This window comes from Camelus dromedarius, chromosome 24 (assembly GCF_036321535.1).
Source record: "Camelus dromedarius isolate mCamDro1 chromosome 24, mCamDro1.pat, whole genome shotgun sequence".
Taxonomy (NCBI): Eukaryota; Metazoa; Chordata; class Mammalia; order Artiodactyla; family Camelidae; genus Camelus; species Camelus dromedarius.
The window spans coordinates 16916501-16935486 of NC_087459.1; the positions used below are offsets into that span (position 1 = coordinate 16916501).

At 38.1% G+C, this 18986-nt stretch overlaps 1 protein-coding gene and 1 non-coding gene across 4 annotated transcripts in view; one reads left to right on the forward strand and one right to left on the reverse strand.

Annotated features, from left to right (window-relative positions):
* The first annotated feature begins 165 nt into the window (after positions 1–165).
* LOC105092293 (cytochrome b-c1 complex subunit 2, mitochondrial) overlaps positions 166–18986 on the forward strand; it is a 21654-nt gene continuing 2833 nt past the window's right edge. For all 3 annotated transcript variants that reach the window (XR_010377674.1, XR_010377675.1, XM_010983959.3), the window contains exons 1-13: positions 166–315; positions 1873–1956; positions 2055–2204; positions 3160–3224; positions 4492–4548; positions 4766–4890; positions 6878–6975; positions 9711–9768; positions 11701–11796; positions 12101–12300; positions 14335–14415; positions 16412–16488; positions 18722–18875. Coding sequence is in view for 1 of the 3 variants with exons in the window: in XM_010983959.3 (XP_010982261.1) it covers positions 283–315; positions 1873–1956; positions 2055–2204; positions 3160–3224; positions 4492–4548; positions 4766–4890; positions 6878–6975; positions 9711–9768; positions 11701–11796; positions 12101–12300; positions 14335–14415; positions 16412–16488; positions 18722–18875 (1278 nt within the window). In the remaining 2 variants the exon portion in view is untranslated. The remainder of the gene's footprint in view (positions 316–1872; positions 1957–2054; positions 2205–3159; positions 3225–4491; positions 4549–4765; positions 4891–6877; positions 6976–9710; positions 9769–11700; positions 11797–12100; positions 12301–14334; positions 14416–16411; positions 16489–18721; positions 18876–18986) is intronic.
* On the reverse strand, positions 8346–8420 carry TRNAT-AGU (transfer RNA threonine (anticodon AGU)). Its single transcript has one exon. It is a non-coding gene; the product is annotated as a tRNA-Thr (tRNA).

Here is an 18986-nt window from a genome sequence, read left to right on the forward strand (position 1 = left end):
GGAAAGGAATCCCAAAGTGGTGACTTAAATTCTCTTCTGAATATTTACTTACGCAATTATGCGTCTCACTGTCCTGCGTCTTGGGGGAATTGGACCGCTCCGACCTCCTCCAGGGAGCCGTAGAGCGAGGAGCAGTAGAGCGCGGTCGGCCGTATAGAGAGTCGCCCTCCCCGCGGAGGCGTGGGAAAGTGCCGCGAGGGAAGCTGGGATACTCCCGCCGTCCGCCATCATCCGGCCGTCCTAGAAGGCGGTAGTGTCCGTGGGTCGGAGCAATCTTGAGCCATGAAGCTGATAACCAGAGCCGGGTCCCTCGCGGTAAGCACAGCAGGGGCGCGCTTGGGGAAGGGTTGGGGAGCAGTTTGTCAGCAGGGTCATACGGACCGGAGATGCCTGGTCTGGGGCCCCGGGGCCTTGGGCTTCCGTTTGCCCTTCAGCTGAACCCGGCCGAGCAAGTGGGCTGCTGGCTGGGTGGGTCGGGCGTTGGAGGGCCAGCTGGTGCTCTGAGCAGGAGAGACCTAATGCCGGAAAACCTAAGACAGGGAGAGGGCTTCAGAGCCGAGGCGAAGCAAGTCGGCGGAGGGGACCTTTGAAGGTCACTGCTGCACTTGGCGTGCGGAAGGAGACTGCAAGACCAGGTCCCTGTGGGGCGGCGTAGACCTAGCCCCCCCGTCCCTACCCTATCACCTGCGGCCTCTGTTTCTTGGCGTATCACGGAGCATCAGCTTCCCCAACGGTTAAGTGGGCACGTGTGTAAAATCATAGGAAGAAATGAACTAACGCGTTTACAGCGTTTTTCACAGCACCTGGAGCTTTGGTGTCCTGCTGTATAATAAAGTGTGCTTTTCTTGATCTCTTGTTAAGAGAGTTTATCTAGGAGGGGCTCTTGACCTGCTCTCAAGAGCTTCTTAAAGCTCCTCCTTCAAGCCCAAGTGAAACATAGCTGTCACTTGGGAAAACTACTCTAGTGTCAGTGTTATGTCAAGTTGGAGCGATGATTAACAAGGGGGGGAGGCGGGTAGCGAGGCCAGTTTTGCCCTCAGGAGACAGTTGGCAGTATGCAGAAACTTTTGTGTTATAAGAACCTGTGGGAGAGTGCTAGTGCTGAACATCTTACAGTGCACAAGGCCACCCACAAAAAAGAATTATCCAGCCCCCCCAAAAACTGAATAAAGTTACGCATTTATCTGACATTTAAGAGGACCCCTTTACCCTTCCAGTGGTTGCATATTATGTTGTTGAGAACCTGCTGTCGATGAAGCTATTGTTAATCTCAGGATATATTAATCAAAGAAGATTAAATCCTTGATTGTGTAGTCTTAGTGTAACACGGAAAAGAGTGAAGATACTGTGGGAAATATTTGAGGCTTGGAGGAAGTATTCTTGATGATATACTTTGTCTTTTTTAAAGGCTAGTAAAATGATTAAGGAGATGAAGTCATTTCAGTTGGAAAACAGACTAAAAAGATGAGACTCTTTGGGCAGGTAAGGGAAGCAGTAATGCTAAAATCTATAAAAGGGTACGAATGTGGCTATTCCACACTTTTTCAAAAATCCCCATAGCATTGGAGCTAGAAAGAACCACTTGAAGCTTTAGTAAGATAATTAAAAGGTAAAAGAACATACAGTAATTCTTTACATAGTAAGAAATGAACATGGAGAGCTCGGTATTCCTTCAGGCTCTACAAATCACAAATAGAGATTTAAGAGTGGCATAAATAACCTGCCGGGTTAGTAAGTGCATAGTAAGCTAATCAGCTAAGTCCTCCCATGGAGTTCTTTTACCACTGAACATCCTCTATCGCTTAGGCCCAGTCGGATACAATGCGCTGTTCTTTTGAAAAGTGTGATCACCTATCTCTTTTGTGTGTCTAGAGATTTTATTCCCTTAGAGTTGCCCCCAAAGTAAAAGCCACAGCTGCCCCTGCGGGAGTGCCTCCACATCCTGAAGACCTTGAGGTTAGTCCCACTGGCTTGCTCACTGGACCCATAACATACCTTACTGTGCTTGATAATATAAAAACATTAATCACACCCCCGCTTTATTTTAAATACAGTTCACCAGATTACCAAATGGCTTAGTGATTGCTTCTCTTGAAAACTATGCTCCTGCTTCAAGAATTGGTTTGTTCATTAAAGCAGGCAGCAGATACGAGGACTCCAACAATTTAGGAACCTCTCATTTGCTTCGTCTTGCATCAGGTTTGGTAAGCATCTCTTACTACCTCGGTATGTTTAGAAACCTGTGGTATCTCGGTCCTACAGAAAGGAAAACTACGAGCAACAAACCTATATTAGTTTTTTGGAGCTGCCATAACAAATTTTTGCTAACAGGGTGCCTTAAACAATAGGAATGTATCCTCAATGTATCCTTCTAGCCTTCTAGAGGCTAGAAGTCAAAGTCATGGTGTCAGTAGAGCCATGCTCCCTCTAAAGGCTCTTGAAAGAACCCTGCCTTTTCTGTTCCTAGCTTCTGGTGGGTTCCAGCAATCCTTGCCGATCCTTGACTCGGAGCTGCATCACTTCAGTCTCTGGCCCTGTTGTCACATGGCCTTCTCTGTCTGTGTCTCTCTATCCAAATATCCCTCTTATTGAATTTTTCCAGTCGTATTAGATTTAGGGCCCACTCTAACCCAGCATGACCTCGTTTTAAATATTACATCTGCAAAGACTATTTTCCAAATAAGGTCACAATTGCAGGTTCTGCGTGGACATGAATCTTGTGGGGGACCCTATTCAACCCAGTAGAGTCCTCTAGTATAGCTTAAAAAGAACACAGGATATTTACCACAGGGAAGCATTAAATTCGTGTCCATCTGAATGTTAGTGCTAGAGGATAAAAATCAAAATTTTTAATTCTAAAAAGTGCCAAAAATTGAAAAAATTACTCACTCCCATATGAAAATCTCTTTCAGAATAGACTAATGAATCCAGTAAGCTCGCGTTCTATAATGGAATTTTTTACCTAAATGTACTTTATGTAAAAATCTATACTTGTGCTTCTTGGTGAACTTTGTTTTATAATTCTTAAACTAAAAAGGGTTCACTAGGTAAAATTCTTTTTGAATCTAATGACAGACATTAGATTTTGACACAGAGTGATGTTTGGCATACTTAGCACTAAAAAACTGCAAAAAAAAAAATTGTTCTTTCTTTTTCAAGACTACGAAAGGAGCTTCATCTTTCAAGATAACCCGTGGAATTGAAGCAGTTGGTGGTAAATTAAGGTTTGTTAAAAATAAGTAATTGGAAATAGAACACCAGAAGATAATCGATTGTAAGGAAACTTTTCTGTGTCATCAAGGTGGTTAACAATTCTGAAGACACAAGAAGACTGATGAATCTGACACATAAAATGTAAAACATCGTTATGCATTAAAGTAAAAATTTAAGTAACTGCGAGTAGATATTTGCAACATGTGTAACAGGCTGTTCCCAGAATAGGAACCTGGACACTATGATCTTCACTTGTACACCCATCAAATGTTTTATGTATCATGTGTTGGCAACGTTAAGGGAGATGGAGAGTCTTTATACTGCTGGGGGAGTGTAAATTGGTAAAACTACTTAGAAAAGATCAAGGAATATCTGTTAATATTGACAATGAGCATATTCTACAACCTACTGTTTTTAATCCACATGCACAAAGACTTTATTGAGAATGGAAGCAACCTAAATGCCTATCTTTAAAAGGATGGATAAATAAAGTATGATACAGTAATAGGCTGGGACTACCACACAGCAGTCAAGGAATGAACTCGATCTATATCAACATACTAGACTTAAAATCAAAATGTTTTGTGGAAAAACAAGTTTCAAGATTTTTAGCAAAATAGTAATACATAGTGCTTATGATCACGTTTGTCTCTAGAATTGGAAAGTGAGGGAGTTAGCCTGGGAAGGGTACAAAGAGATCTTCAGCTTTAACATTGCCTTTTTTTTTTTTTTTAAGTTATGGCAAAATATACATAACATAAAATTTATCACCTTTAAGTGTATAGTTCTATGGCGATAAGTCTCATTAAGCAACCATCACCACCACCCGTCTCCAGAATGTGTTCATCTTTCCCAACTGAAAGTCTGTAGCCGTTAAACACTTCACCCCCCTTCCCCTCCTCCCTAGGTGCAGATAGCCACTGTTTTATGTCTCTGTGAATTTGACTACTCTAGGGACCTCATATCAGTGGAATCATACAGGATTTGTCCTTTTCGTGACTGACTTATTTAGGAAAATTTTTTTAAGGTTTATCCATGTGTAACATGTTGGGATTTTCTTTCTTTTTAAGATTGAAATATTTGCCCTTTTCTTACTTACGATATTTTTTAGCATTTTAAAATTTTAGTTGAATATATATTTTTTTTGTTACACTATTATTTATACTTTTTTATACTTCAAAATAATTTTTCCAAGGGAATTGATTGATTTAACAAGGATGTCAGGGAAAGCTTATTCTTCTGATTTAGATAATTCACTGTCATTTCTTTTTCACTCAGTGTGACTGCAACAAGGGAGAGCATGGCTTACACTGTGGAGTGCCTGCGGGATGATGTGTAAGTCCCTGTGTGTGTTCAGGACATCTGCTTTTAAAGGAATACTAAGCTGCTCAGTTCTAGTCTTTTTTTTTTAATGAGGCATCATGACCTCTGATGTTGGTTTTAGATTATCATTCACAACCTGCCTGAAGTTTAATATTGAGAGCTTTAACAGTTACGTAGAATGGATGTTGGTTTTAGATTTTTGACTGGTAACTCTCCATGTCTTCTGCAGTGATATTCTAATGGAGTTCCTGCTCAACGTCACTGCAGCACCAGAATTTCGTCGTTGGGAGGTGGCTGCCCTTCAGTCTCAGCTGAGGATTGACAAAACCGTGGCTTTTCAGAATCCACAGGCTCGTAAGTGCACTTTCAGATTACATTCAGTTGTGTCTTAAAACACTGGGTTTTTGAGGAGATTGATTTATAGAGGAATAAAATTGCTACTGAATTTTTTTTTCTCCTTGGGCTTGGAAATGTCCTTTCCAGAAATGTGTCCACTTTTTAAAATGTATTGTTTGTTCATTTGTATTGTTGATTATTTTTCATCGTTGATGGTATGTAAATTGGTGATAGAATCCTAGGCCTTTTCCCTGCTCCCCCCACCCGCCACTGGTTTTTAATGGTTTTGCTTACACCAGATCTGGCGGCAGTTTATTCCTGCTGCTGTAGTTTATTGTTACACATTGCTGTTATTGTTCAGCTGACTCACCTTTATTGGGTCTTTCCAAAGCAGTCAACTTAATTTTCAAAAAATAAGAACTTTTTTTCTATTCATATTTGTGTTTATATAATGTTTAATTATATAACCTTGACAAGTACATGTGGTAAAACATATCAGTCAAAAAGCACCACTGACTGTCAGAAGTCACACAGCTGGTAGGTGCAGGCATGTGCAGGTAGGCTGTAAGCAGGTGACCAGCCGCAGAGGCTCAGCGCAGGATGGGCTTCACTCAGGTGCAGGCCTGTCGAGAGGAGGTCTCCTGCCAAGTGTCTGGAACATAGTAAGTGCTTGGTACCTGTTAGTTAATGTTATTTCATGATGATACTTTGTGTCACAAAGGAGAATGATCTTTGTTACTCCAGACCTCTACCAAAGAAGTAGAACAATAAAATTATAGAAATGATGACTTACCGTGTTCAGAGTAGCTTTCCTCCCCACTGGTGGCTGTGAGGCTCCAGCCCTTATCCTTTCTGCCTGAACAGTTATTGTAGTCTCCTGGCTGGTGTCTCTGCCTCCAGGCGTACCTCTTCGGTCCATCTGCCACATTGCCATTACAGTGATCCTTCTTGACATGAAAATCTGGTGAAAATCCTTTAAAGGCTTCTTAGTATTTTTAAGGTAAAGTGTAAACTCTTTAACTTAGCATATATGTTTACTCATGATCTGGCCCTGCCTCCCTCCCTTGTTTCTTGCTCCACACTGTTCCCCTCCTAGCTGCAATTCCCCCTCGGAATCAAACAGTTGTCATACTTTACGCCTTTGTCTGTTTCCTCTGCCGGAAATGTTGTTTCAGTTCATTCACCTGGGAAACACCTACTGAGGTGATCTGGAACAACATTTTATCCCAGATTTTATTTCTGTTGCTCCTTTCTAATTCCCACTGCCCTTCCCTAATGCCCCCACTGCGCTTTTGATACTACTAACATCAAGCACACCCATAATACTTTATTTTACAGTGTTTCCCCTCATATTTTGAGGGCGGGCATTGTTGTCTTACTCGTCTGTTTTACTTCCGGCACTTAGCACAGTGCCTGGCAGAGAGGGGCTGCCCAAATAATGAGCAAACACAAGAGACACCTCAGGCAGAGGCACTGAACCAGGACAGCAGGGACAGTGCCAGGGCACCAGTGAGGAGTGCAGTTTGGCAGTAGCATCTTAACCTCTGTAAGTTAATAATATGACCTAAAACTGACACTGTTGTATCTCCTCTTATCCTGACAACCCACTCGTTAGAAGGGGGAACCTTGAAGTAAGCAAAATTCAGATTAGACGACTTAATCAAGGTCACGTGGCTAGTTGGTGGCAGAACTGTAACTAGACTCAGACTTCAGGCCATTATGCTTTCCAGATGATACCAGGGAGATTAAAGTTAGAGAAGTGTTTAGGTGGACTCTGATGTTTAGAAGCTGCTGTCGTTGAATCTCTTACTTTTCTGAGCAAATTCAACTGGGAGAATTTTAAAAGTTGCTAGAAGTTAAATGATAATAAATTTCAAGTTCTCTTAATATTTGAATGCTATAAGATGACTGAAATTCTAAAGTCTAGTTACTTTCTAGGCTCTAAACGTATTGTTATCTTTATTTAAATCACATTTCCATAACCACTTCTTTACTTATTTTATAGATGTCATTGAAAATTTGCATGCTGCAGCTTACCGAAATACCTTGGCTAACTCCTTATATTGTCCTGATTATAGGATTGGAAAAGTGACACCAGACGAGGTACTGATAAAACACATTACATTTTTAAATGTGCTTGTTTTCACATTAAATTGAACATTCATCTACCGTTTCAGTTTTGTTTGCTAATTTTTCTTTTTTTCTTCTAATTTAAGAAATTCTCTTGCTTGCTTTTTTTCCCCCATCAGTTTGCTTTTAACCAAAATTCTATCTTAAACAACTTTTGTGTGTCTTTCAACTAAAAAGTTTTTAATTACAAAAGGGACATGTTAATTACAGAAAATTCATTCTGCTCAATTCTGTGAACCTGAAACTTCTCTAAAAAAATAGTCTATTCATTAAAAATAAACAAACAAGTAAATAAATAAATAAATGCCAATGGTTAAAAGAAAATTACAGAAAATTCAGAAAACAGAGACAAGCAAAATAAATGGAAAGAACATCTCCCACATCTAAAGGCATTCATTGTTAATACCTAGGATATATTTTCTTCTAGACCCTTTTCTGTGTATATGTATCTTTTAAGCAATATATAAATGTTTAAATACCATAATCTTGTGGCTAAGTCTTCCTTTAACCACTCTGAATACATAGGTAGGAGTGAATCCACTTCCTTACCTCCCATTCCATCATTAGCCTGCTCACCATCTCATTTACCTTCTCCAGCACAGCTGCCTCACTTTGCTGGCAGTTCAGATTTGTCACATGTCACAGCCACGTGTATATCATAGAACTTTGTTTACAAAATGTGAAACATTGAGTGTTTAATCTGCAAGTGTAGATACGTGTATATAGTCTTAATTTTCCACTCCTACCACCCACCCACCCAAAAATACCAAAAATCATTGAGAAAAAAGTGAGAATTATCCAAAATTTCAAAGTATATATGACTCAGAAATTAAGGTTTTTAATTCTCATTTCCAGTTATCCACTACAGAAAACTGAATTTTATATCCTTTGCTCTTTTGACTTATCTCCTGGTTAAGAAAACTGTCCAATTATCAATTTACTGCCTACCATTCATATGGCACTTTTTAAAAAATTTTATAACTGATTTTGTCCAACTTGGAACAACCAACATTTTCCATAAGACTGGCCTCTTCAGTGAATTTTTGAAGTTTTTCAGAAATCAGATGCACCCTTGTAAAGATATTATTGAGGTAGCTAAAAGAATTCACATAGATCTTTATTGTGGCTTTGTTTATCATTGTGAAAAATTAGATACAAATTAAATATCCAGCATTAGGGAACTAGTTAAATAGCTTATTAAATATCTGTAGAATGGAATATTATTCAGCCATTCAAAAATATTAATTGATAAAGAAAGATTTAATAGCATATTATCAAGTAAAGAAGAGGTAATTTATGAATAGGATATACCAATATTATGAATAGGGTCCTTTTTTTTTTAAGGGAGGTACTGGGGATTGAACCCAGGACCTCATGCATACTAAGCATGTACTCTACCACTGAGCTATACCCACTCCCTCCCCAAAGGGTCCCACTTTTTTAAAAAATAAGATGTTATGTGTGTATTATAGACAGATAACAAGGTGGAAACCATGGTTATCTCAAAGTTACTGTCATTTTTTAAATGTATCCCTAGGCTAAAGGAAATTCTAAAAAAATCGGCACTAGAATACTTTGAGCAATAGCAGGATTCAATAGGAAACATCAGCAGAAAAAAATATATATGGTTTTCCAAGGTGACTCCTTGGAACATTCACTTTGGGTCATAAATTCTGATAAATTGATTAAAAGTGCAGTCTAGCGAAGCTCAATATTATCACCTATTCTCAAGGAGCCTTTTTAGCCAATTTTTTCTACCCTCCACCATGAATTTTTAATACCATAGATATACTCTGTGTACTATATGTATATTTGTACTTTATGTATAAAGGAATAAGATTTTTTTTTTTTAACCTCAAGAACTAATTTTCAGTCCATTAGAGCAATCATGCTTCTGTTGGGAATGCACGTTTTAGCCCTACTTTTGTATATTAGGTCAAAATGGTAGTATAAACCAGTAATTCTTAGATCTCACTGGTCCTTGAATCAGCTGGGTGGGTAGGTGAGTGGTTTTAAATTAAGATTCCAAGATTTCACATTGAATCTGCTGTATCAGTCTGTATAGTGGGCCTGGGAATGAGATGGGGTGGGGAGACATTGACAGTGTTTGTTTTTATTTTTAAAGCTCCTCAAATAATTCTATAATCATCCAGGTTGGAAACCCTGGTATAGACAGTAACCTCATAGCAAGAAGACCTTCAAAGATGGGCAAGAGAAGTATAGTGATGTAACTTTATTAGCCCTACTGTTGTTAATAGCAGTGCTTTATTACTACCTGTATAAAAACAAAAGAAACCTGATTTGGTGCTTAAGTCACATTATAATAAAAATTATAAACTTAGTCCCATTTTTTTCAAGTTCAGGCTAGTGTGTGCTCTTATTTTTTCATTACTTTTTTTTATTCCATTTTTTTTCATTAGTTTCATTGAGATGTAATTCACATACCGTATAGTTCACCCATTTAAAATACACAAATCATTAGCTTTTATTATATTCACAGAGTTCCATAACCATCACCACATTAAGTTCTAGTTCTTTTAAGCAATGGTTTTTAAAATAAAATCTCAGTGTAATTCAGCACTAGGTAGTCACTTATAGTTCCTTGTAGCAGCTTTTAAGCCTTAGTATTTTCTGCTGAATTGCAGTTTTACATTTTTCAGCTTTCTGTATTTATACCAATATAACTTGATGTTTTTAAACTTCCTCAGTTACATCACTACGTTCAGAACCATTTTACAAGTGCAAGAATGGCTTTGATTGGACTTGGTAAGTTGGGAATTGCCTGTATGTCGGTTCGCTTCTTTAATAGTGGTCCTTTAAGCTATAATTATATGAACACAGGATTGAACAAAATTTGAGAACTCATCCTCTGTTTATGTCAGAAAGTCATGTGATAGAATTTCGATAGCCAGACTTTTTTTTTAAAGCAGAATCCAGCATTTAACTTTTTAAAGTACTGGCTTTTAAATTCATTTTTGTATTTGCAGAACTGATGACAAAGGGCAGATTTCACTAAGCAAAGAGCTTGTACAGACAACTTTTGTTTTTGGTTTTGTTTTAAGTCCAATTTAATAGAAAAATAGACAAAGAACATTAACAATTTGTGGGGAAAATGTGTGTGTATGTGTATCTGTTTATGTATAGCCAATTATTGTAAAAGATGTAATTGTAATAACAAAGACATTTTAGATCTGAGATTGGCAAAAACTAAAAGATTGACACTACCCAGTACTAACCAAGGTATGGAGAAATAGACACTCTCAAAAATTACTGGTAGGAGTGTAAACTGGTATAACATTTGGAGGTCTGTTTTAACATATTAAAATTCTAAATGTTTATGCTCTTAGACCCAGCAATTTTGCTTATAAGAATTTACCCTGCAGAAGCACTTGGTCAAGTTTACAAACTAGTTGCATGAGAAGATTATGTACAGTATTGAGTTTTTGTTCATTTGTTTTATAAATAACAGCTTAATTGAGGTATAATTCACATGCCATAAAATTCACCCTTTAAGTGTACAGTTTTACTTTAAACTTAAGTGTACAGTAAAAACCAAAACACTTTTTTGTGTGGCTTTTAGTATATGCAGAGTTGTGCAGCTATTGCCACTATCTAATTTCAGAACATTTTCTTCATCCCCAAAAGATGAAGTCACTCCTCATTCTACCTCGTCCCTGCCTCTGGCAACCACTAATCTACTTTCTGTCTGCTGTGTACAGCTGACTATTCTGGACATTTCATATAAATGGGATTGTACAATAATAGCCTTTGTAACTGGCATCTTTACTTAGTCACTCAGCGTAATGTTTTCAGAGTCCATCTATATTGTAGCATGCACCAATGTTCCACTCCCTTTTCCGGCTGAAAAATATTTCATTGCCACACTTTGTTTATCCATTCATTCATCAGTCGAACATTTGGGTTGTTCCCAGTTTGGGGCTGTTATTTATGTAAACAGTCATGTATAAATTTTTTAACAAAACATCTATTTTTAATTCTTCTGAATATATACCTTGGGGTAGAATTGCCAGGATATCTATCTTGTTGTTGAACCATTTGAAGAACTGCCAGATTGTTTTACAAAGCAGCTGAACCATTTTACATTCCTGTCAACAGTGCAGAAGGGTGCCAGTTTCTCCACATCTTCATTAACACTTGTTATTACCTGTCTCTTGATTATGGCCATACTAATGTTGAGCTGTGAGAATTCTTTGCATATTCTGGATACTAATCCTTACCAGGTACATGATTTGCAAATATTCTGTAGGTTATCTTTTTACTCTTTTGAAAATGTCCTTTGATGCACAATGCAATATTGTTTTAATAGCCAACTATTAGAAGCATACTAATGTCCATCAAGAAGGGATTAAGTAACTGATGGTATGTCCATATAATAGAATTCTTTATAACCATAAATGTTTGGTGTAGTCCACTCACTTAAATGTAAAAGACAAGTTAGAAAAAATAGCAATAGGATAATACCATTTTAAAAATAAAAGAAAATGAGGATAAAATTAATATTTGCTGAAGCTGTAAATGGGTATCTCTGGAAGTGTGGGGTTATGGGGGAGCTCTTTTCTTTACTGTTTAATTCTGTAATATTTGAATTGTATAATCATACATTTTAAAACAGTAGGCATTTTACAATTGTGTTTTAGAGATTCTGGTTCCAGCTTGTTTTTGTTTCTGTGGAAATAGGTGTGAGTCATCCTGTTCTAAAGCAAGTTGCTGAACGATTTCTCAATGTGAGAGGCGGCCTTGGTTTATCTGGTGCAAAGGCCAAATACCGTGGAGGTAAGCATTTTGTTCTATTGAGTTACTTTATCAGGATGCCCTCTCACCCCAGCAGCGTACTGCAGTATAACAGGCCTAACCACTTACTACCAGATAGTATCAGTGTGGAAAGAAAGAATTAGATTGCTTGTGGGTTAGGTATTAAACATGTTTGAGTATGTGTTGGGGGAGGGGCGGGCTGGCATGAGGAGAGCACAAGGCCACAGAAAAGCTTAATCTCAATAGGTCAATGCTGCGTCATAGAGAATACCGAAGGGTAAAACCACTAGCCACTTTCTTCTTCACTTTCCTTACCTGGCCCCAGGTGAAATCCGAGAACAGAATGGAGACAGTCTCGTCCATGCTGCCCTGGTAGCAGAAAGCACTGCTGCAGCAAGTGCAGAAGCAAATGCATTCAGTGTTCTCCAGCACGTCCTCGGTGCCGGGCCACACGTTAAGAGGGGCAGCAACGCCACCAGCTCACTCTACCAGGCTATTGCCAAGGGAACCCACCAGCCATTTGATGTGAGTCTGAGCAGTGGATAGCTCTCTTTTTGTTTTCAAAGGCTCTGTTCATGATGTAGTCCTGATAACTTGGGCTCTTAATGTTAATTCTGCTTTTAAAATTTAAGATGAACGAAAGAAAATCTTTGTAAAATTGAAGAGACAGCCAGGCCTAATTTTAGTACCTTAGTGGGTCTATCAAAAACTTACTGTCTTTTCAGTTATTCTAATAAAAAAGAAGTACTAATGCTTAGAAAATCAGAAGTTCGCAGTTCCGTTCCCTTTAAAGTTTTAGATAGTAAACATTCCCCTAGTTCCAGTTAGTCTTTTTTTCTGATTTCTTCTGTCCCCTTCCATTCTTGTGGCTACTTCCTGAGTTCCACTGCTCTTCATGTTTTCCAAACTGCTTACAGACTTACCCTTCAGCTGGAGATTAAGTTAAAAAAAAGAAAAATGACATTTAGTCATAACAAAAAGCCCATGTTACCTTAGAAGACACCTTTTTATGACAGTCAGGAGAGTGCTAAAGCTTTCAAAATAGTGATATTTAAATCAAGAGAATGTAAATTGTCAACCAGCAAAATACCATTGAATGAGTGACCGTTGTCTGCTCAGTGTAATACCCTACATGACCTTTGTTGAGATCTTTAAAAGGTAACAAATGTACTAAATTGTAGGATTAAGTACTGTTCGTAATTTCAACAACAGTACATAGCACAGGTAGGTTTATGCTTCAGTAAGTCTTTGGCCATTTGACACTTAACAATGGAAGTTAAAATCAGTCTTTATTTTTATCCCTCTGTTTAATACTCGAGTGGTAGTTTACACTTTTTTTTTTTTTTTTTTTTTTTTTTTTTTAGTAGAGGAGCCTTCTTTATCCAGTACAGTTTCCCAATTGCAATGCCCAACACACAAGTTTTTGCTTTAAAGAAGTTTAGAAGGCTTACTTGACAGTGAAACCCTTGGAATCTTCTGTTCAGAGCCTTAGGATTCCCTGGAGCACAGTTTGAAAACCATTATCTTAAATTAGTCGTAAGTTAGATTTCCTCCAGATTTTCTTTCTCCTGGTTCATGGTCTGCTCTGTTTTCTTTTCTTCATGCTTTACTCTTCACCACTGAATGTTAATGATGCTTTCAGTGACTGGAGTTTAATCTAATCCAGTGACATAATTTAATAGAAATTTCCTACTTCAGACATTTGGGATATGAATGGGATAGTCTCAGAATTGTAAGTAAACGTCAAGTAATTGAAGTGCACACCTTCATATGCTTTACCTGGACTCAGCCAACGGTTTTCAACCTTTAGTGTGCATAAGAATCACCTGGAATGCTAGTTTAAACTGCCAGCTCCCACGCTGCATCCACAGGGATCTGAATGAGTAGATCTGTTGTAGGAACCTGAAAGTCTGTAGTTTCAGTGACAACTCAGGTGATCCTTATGTAAATGGTCCACGTAAACACTAGGATACTCTGTACTCAGCAGTCATGTTCACCTTAAGGAGCTTAACACTACTCAGACTATAGACAGCAATTCCCCTGTTTTCCAGAGGCTAAACTTCCTGTCACCTTGGACATCTGAGTAATGACCACTAAGCCAAAATTATTTTCCTAATCCTTTGACTTTAGTCTGTAGGAGAAGTGAAAGCAAACTGATGAAAAGGAAGTTACCACCAACAGCAGAGGAAAGAAAGCAGTTTTGTGTAATGCCAAAGGCCACAGTCCATACCACTAAGCCATACTGAGTCTATAGTAAAATGTTCACAAGTTAATGTTTGCATTAACCTTTAATCATCAAAAGGTGAGAAAATACCCAGCAAAGAGGAAAGTGAGCGATCCTTTTTAGAAAGATTTAAATGAGAAGTTAAAACCATTACAGTTCTGAAAGAGGTAACCTGTGTGAGCAGAATACTTCAGTCCTGGACAGAACCAGTTAAGTGAAATATTAATCTTTGCTTATACTGTGAAAGTACACATTTTTATCCAGACAGCTTTAAGGAAATTATGTCCCGTTTTACCTGGTAGAATGACATACAGTAAAGTTTCATTACATTTCAGGTTTCTGCTTTTAATGCCAGTTACTCAGATTCTGGACTCTTCGGGATTTACACTATCTCACAAGCAGCAGCTGCTGGAGATGTAAGTTCAAATTCTTACCAATTCTCACAAGATTTTTCCCCCATTGACGTTTTTAGTAAAAATATGGAATGTTTGAATGCCATGACTTATCAGAGCTCTGTATATCTTTATTAAGGTGTATCTGCTGCAGAGGAAACTTAAAAATGAAAAATGTGTACTAATGCTTCCAGGAAAGAGGGAGGAAATGCCTCCTTGATACTTTGGTTCTGTGTGGCCAAGTGTCATTGAGTTGTCTCTGGGATATCCAAATGGAGAGCTCAGTGAGGTCAAGCCTAGGATGTATATTGGGAGTCCTCAGTATAAAGAGTGCTGAAGTCAGGGTCATGTGTGAAAGGTTGCAGGAGAAGGAAACTGAAGGTTGAGCTGTGGGAACCACCACCAGGTGACTAAAGAAAATAAGAAGAAAAAGAAGAGAAACTGGTGTATTTGGAGGCCAGGAAGGAAAGAAACACTATTTTGATCTACTCCAGATTAACATCCCTTTAGTTACCACAGAGAGGTCTGGTAGTTCTAGCAAACTAGGACGCTATTGATGATATTAATCAGTTTACACCAGAGTGTTGGAAGTGGACTAAAATCTATAGAATTAAGGAATAAGTGAGGAAAAAGCAATGCAAAATTGGTGTAGGCAAGTGGAGCTTAGACTTGTGGTGGTGGTAGTTTTAGGAGAGTTTACACTGAGAGATTAAGTTGGAAGAGACAATCATACTGAAAGGAAAGGAAAATTGGAGCAAGTAAAGGAGATGGGAAATCATAGATGGATCAAGTCTGAAAAAGCAAGAGCAAACAGGAATCACAGTACAAGTGGACATTTTAGCATTGGACACAAAGGCTGATGTTGGGCGAAGAGGATGTCAGGGAGATGAAATACATCCCTGGTGAGGCAGGGGGCTAAGTCATGCTTTGAGAGTCAGAGAAGCGGGGAGAGTTTAAAGAAAGTAATGAGGTTCGGGACAGATGAGTGGCTAGATGCACACAGAATGGGCATAGCAGCAGTTTAGCTGTCTCCTTGTGATGAGTGACCACAGATTCATAGTACAGCCAGTCAGAGGTCTTTCGTGATTTATCATTAGTGTTCACACCTAATGGAGAAATGGAGGAGGCAGGCAGTTGGGTTGATCCTAGATTAGAGTCCTGCGAAGTAGGCAAGTCAGAGGTATGAGGAGATTGCAGGAAGCTGGACACACAAGAGTAACTGAAGGATGTTCATGGATCTAGGCTAAATAAAGAAGTGAAGCCAGAAGGGCCTGATAGATTGGAAGTGGACAAATAAGGAACTAGGGATCTTGGTAAACTGGAAGATAAGGATAGCGTGATTAAAGACTTAGGCCAGAGGTCTTGGAATGAGAGGATTTCAGAGGCAGATGTAGGTTATGTCCAGTTCTGGGGTATGGCTGTGAAAATACGTAGCTAAAATGGAGGGGAAATGAGGGTCCTAGAATTCAGGTGATTAGGGAGAACAGTAGGTTTCAGACCCAGAATGATGCCAAGGTTGGGATGGAAAAAATCAGGGACCAGGTTTATGTATTTATTTAATTATTCAACAGATATTTACCAGGTACCTACCCACATCACTGGAATTTGATTCCTTCTTGACTCCAGCCTTCCAAGTATGGATAAGCTCTACAGATGGGCTGTGTGTGGACTACTTGTTTCTTCTTAGTGAACAGCAGGAGATCGCAGTATCGATTACATGACTGAGAGTCTGGGGAGGTTTTAGAGGTGTTTATTCTTTACAGGCAATCATAAGTCCCTGTGTTCTCTTAAACCCTCCTGCCATCCTCTTCCCTCTGCCACTTTAAGCCTGTAAAGAACTTGGCTACTTGAATATTGTACAGACAGCTGCTTTATGGAACATTGGAAGCATAAGAAGCACACAGTGACCTAAGAATTCCAAATAGACGCTACACTATTTCTCGTGTTTCGGCCTCAGTAGAGGAGTGTTTGATCACTGCAGACTCCAGCACTGATCAGAGATTTTACTTGTCTGTCCTAGGTTATCAAGGCTGCCTATAACCAAGTCAAAACAATTGCTCAAGGAAACCTTTCTAACACAGATGTCCAAACTGCCAAGTAAGTTTCAGTGTTAACTGAGTTTCATGTTGCAGTTATTTGAAAGTTGTATTTTTTTCTAGTACAACACTATTGTAATAAATGCACAAAAGGATTGAAAGGGTACAGAAAACTATTTAAAAGGAAAGGTGAATACGCTCCTACCACCAGGAGATATCATTGTTAACATTTTGCTTATTTTCTTGACCATTTTTATGCATTTTTAAATATAATTTTTAATATTGTATATATACTTACATCCTATTTAATAGTGTTTATTGTAGAAATTTGAAAATTATAAACAGAAAAAAAGACAGAAGTTATCTTTCATTCTCTACCAATGATTCTTCCCTTTTTTTTAAACATTATAATGATGTTTCCATTTATTCAGATTACTAAAAATTTGCCATAAAGTTTTAATTGGTGTGTCAGAATATACTTATTGGACATTTTCTGCATTTGGAAATTATAAACTGTAAAGGGTACCTCTGGGCTTAAAATATTTTTGTGTTTCTTATTACTTTCTTGGTATAGATTCCCACCTAGGCCGAGAGTTGTAAATATTATAATGAAAGTCTCTGTATTAAAATATATGTATGTGTTTATATAAATGTATGTATATGTTTATATAATTTTACTTTTATATTTTGGAGTCACAATGTAAAAGGTTGTACCAGTTTATAATCACATTGTCTGTATAGGAATGAGAATGCCTGTTTACCATAACCATTGGCTTTTTTTTTTTTTCAAATACTCTTTACTGATTTGATAGACCCAAAAAAGACATCTGGTTAAAAGATTGCAGTATCTGTCTCCTGTTTCATGATTTTTAAATCCCCACTGTCCTCATTGAAAGTGCTGACAACACCTCAACTCAGTAGTCCTGGGAGTTTCTCTAACCTTTTAGAGACAGACTTTGGACAGAATTGGAAGTCAGCTTGCACTTTCCTACAGACATTTAGAACATTTAAATTTGACTCCATCTATTTAAGACAGTTCAGAATATGAATTCTGAAACTCTGGCGGTCTTCATGGTCATTTAGTATTGCCCACAAAGGAAGTCTGACAGGGTGAGTTACAATCCAGGAGGGAACAACCTTTTGCCGTTTCTGTCCTCGTTAGTATTATTACTTTATTATACTGAACAAACAAAAAAATTGCATCTCTTGAGTAAGTATGACACAGTTTATTAAATGTATACATGGAGCCAAGGATGGTGGGATGCGGTTCCCCATGACTACACTAGAAACAAGTCATGATGAGAATAAACTGAAAGACTGGATTTGCTTAGGAAAAATTGGTTCCAAATCTAATTTATTTTTTTTAAATATATTTACTTAAATGTAGCACAGTTTTTATAAGGTATACCAACATGTAGAAGATGGAGGTTTGATTATTAATGTCAAGATATGTTTGTTTCTGCCATTTTGATGGAGTTGATACTTTTCCTTGTAAGGTTCTTTGTTTTCCTATAGTGAAAGAAAGTGAGGTGTCATTGCAGAAGTGACAAACTAATAATTTCTTGGTAAAGTTTATTGCAGGTAAAATCTTTTCAATTAAGCTGACAATGTGGTAAAACTGCTACATTAAATTATGTTTAATAGAAATCTTGCTACAGAGTGCCAAGGAGATTAGTTTATTTTGAGAGGTAAATAACTCAGGTGCCTTTCTGAGCACCAGTCTCTTTCTGGGATAATTATGAATTGAGTTTTATTTCAGAGTGAGGCTCCTGTGCCCATATTTAAGCCATAGGACTTACAGGACCTATGCTGTCCTTCCCCACTGCTCACCCCTCAGTGAGGCAAATCCCAGCACAGAAATGGGGCTGAGGGCCAGTGGTGACAGATTATCAGTACACAACACTTTGGTAAGTGGACAGTGAGAAGAGATACTTTCTTCAATAGAAATGCCTAAAATTATCACCAAAATATCAGGAGGCAAGAGCTATTTCATTAATCAAAACTTCACATTAAAATAGTTTTAACTAGATCTAAGTTCTAATTCAAAATCAAAAGGCAATCTCTTGGGTTTTCAAATATAGTCTTGTATTGACAGCTTTCAAAAGGATAATGTGAATAATAAAAGAGTTGGTGAACTGAAGAAATAGAATGGAGACCTTTAGTGCTGTTGAGATTTCAAAGCTGTTAATTTATATATTTACCAAAACATGTTTCAGGGTTTGGGAACATACTTTAAAATTGCCGTGCTCTGTAAAACTGGCTTCTGCGTTAGTTACACACGTTTTATTGAACAGGAACAAGCTGAAAGCTAGCTACCTAATGTCTGTGGAGTCTTCTGAGAGTTTCCTGGATGAAATTGGGTCCCAGGCTCTAGTTGCTGGTTCCTACGTTCCGCCATCCACAGTCCTTCAGCAGATTGACGCAGTAGCTGACGCTGATGTCATAAATGTAAGCAAGTGAAAATTTATTTAACATCAAATAACTTGTCCTTAATGATCCAGTTTCAGAAGGAATGTATAAGCTTCCTTGGGCTACGTATGGTCTTCTGGTCTGGGGCCT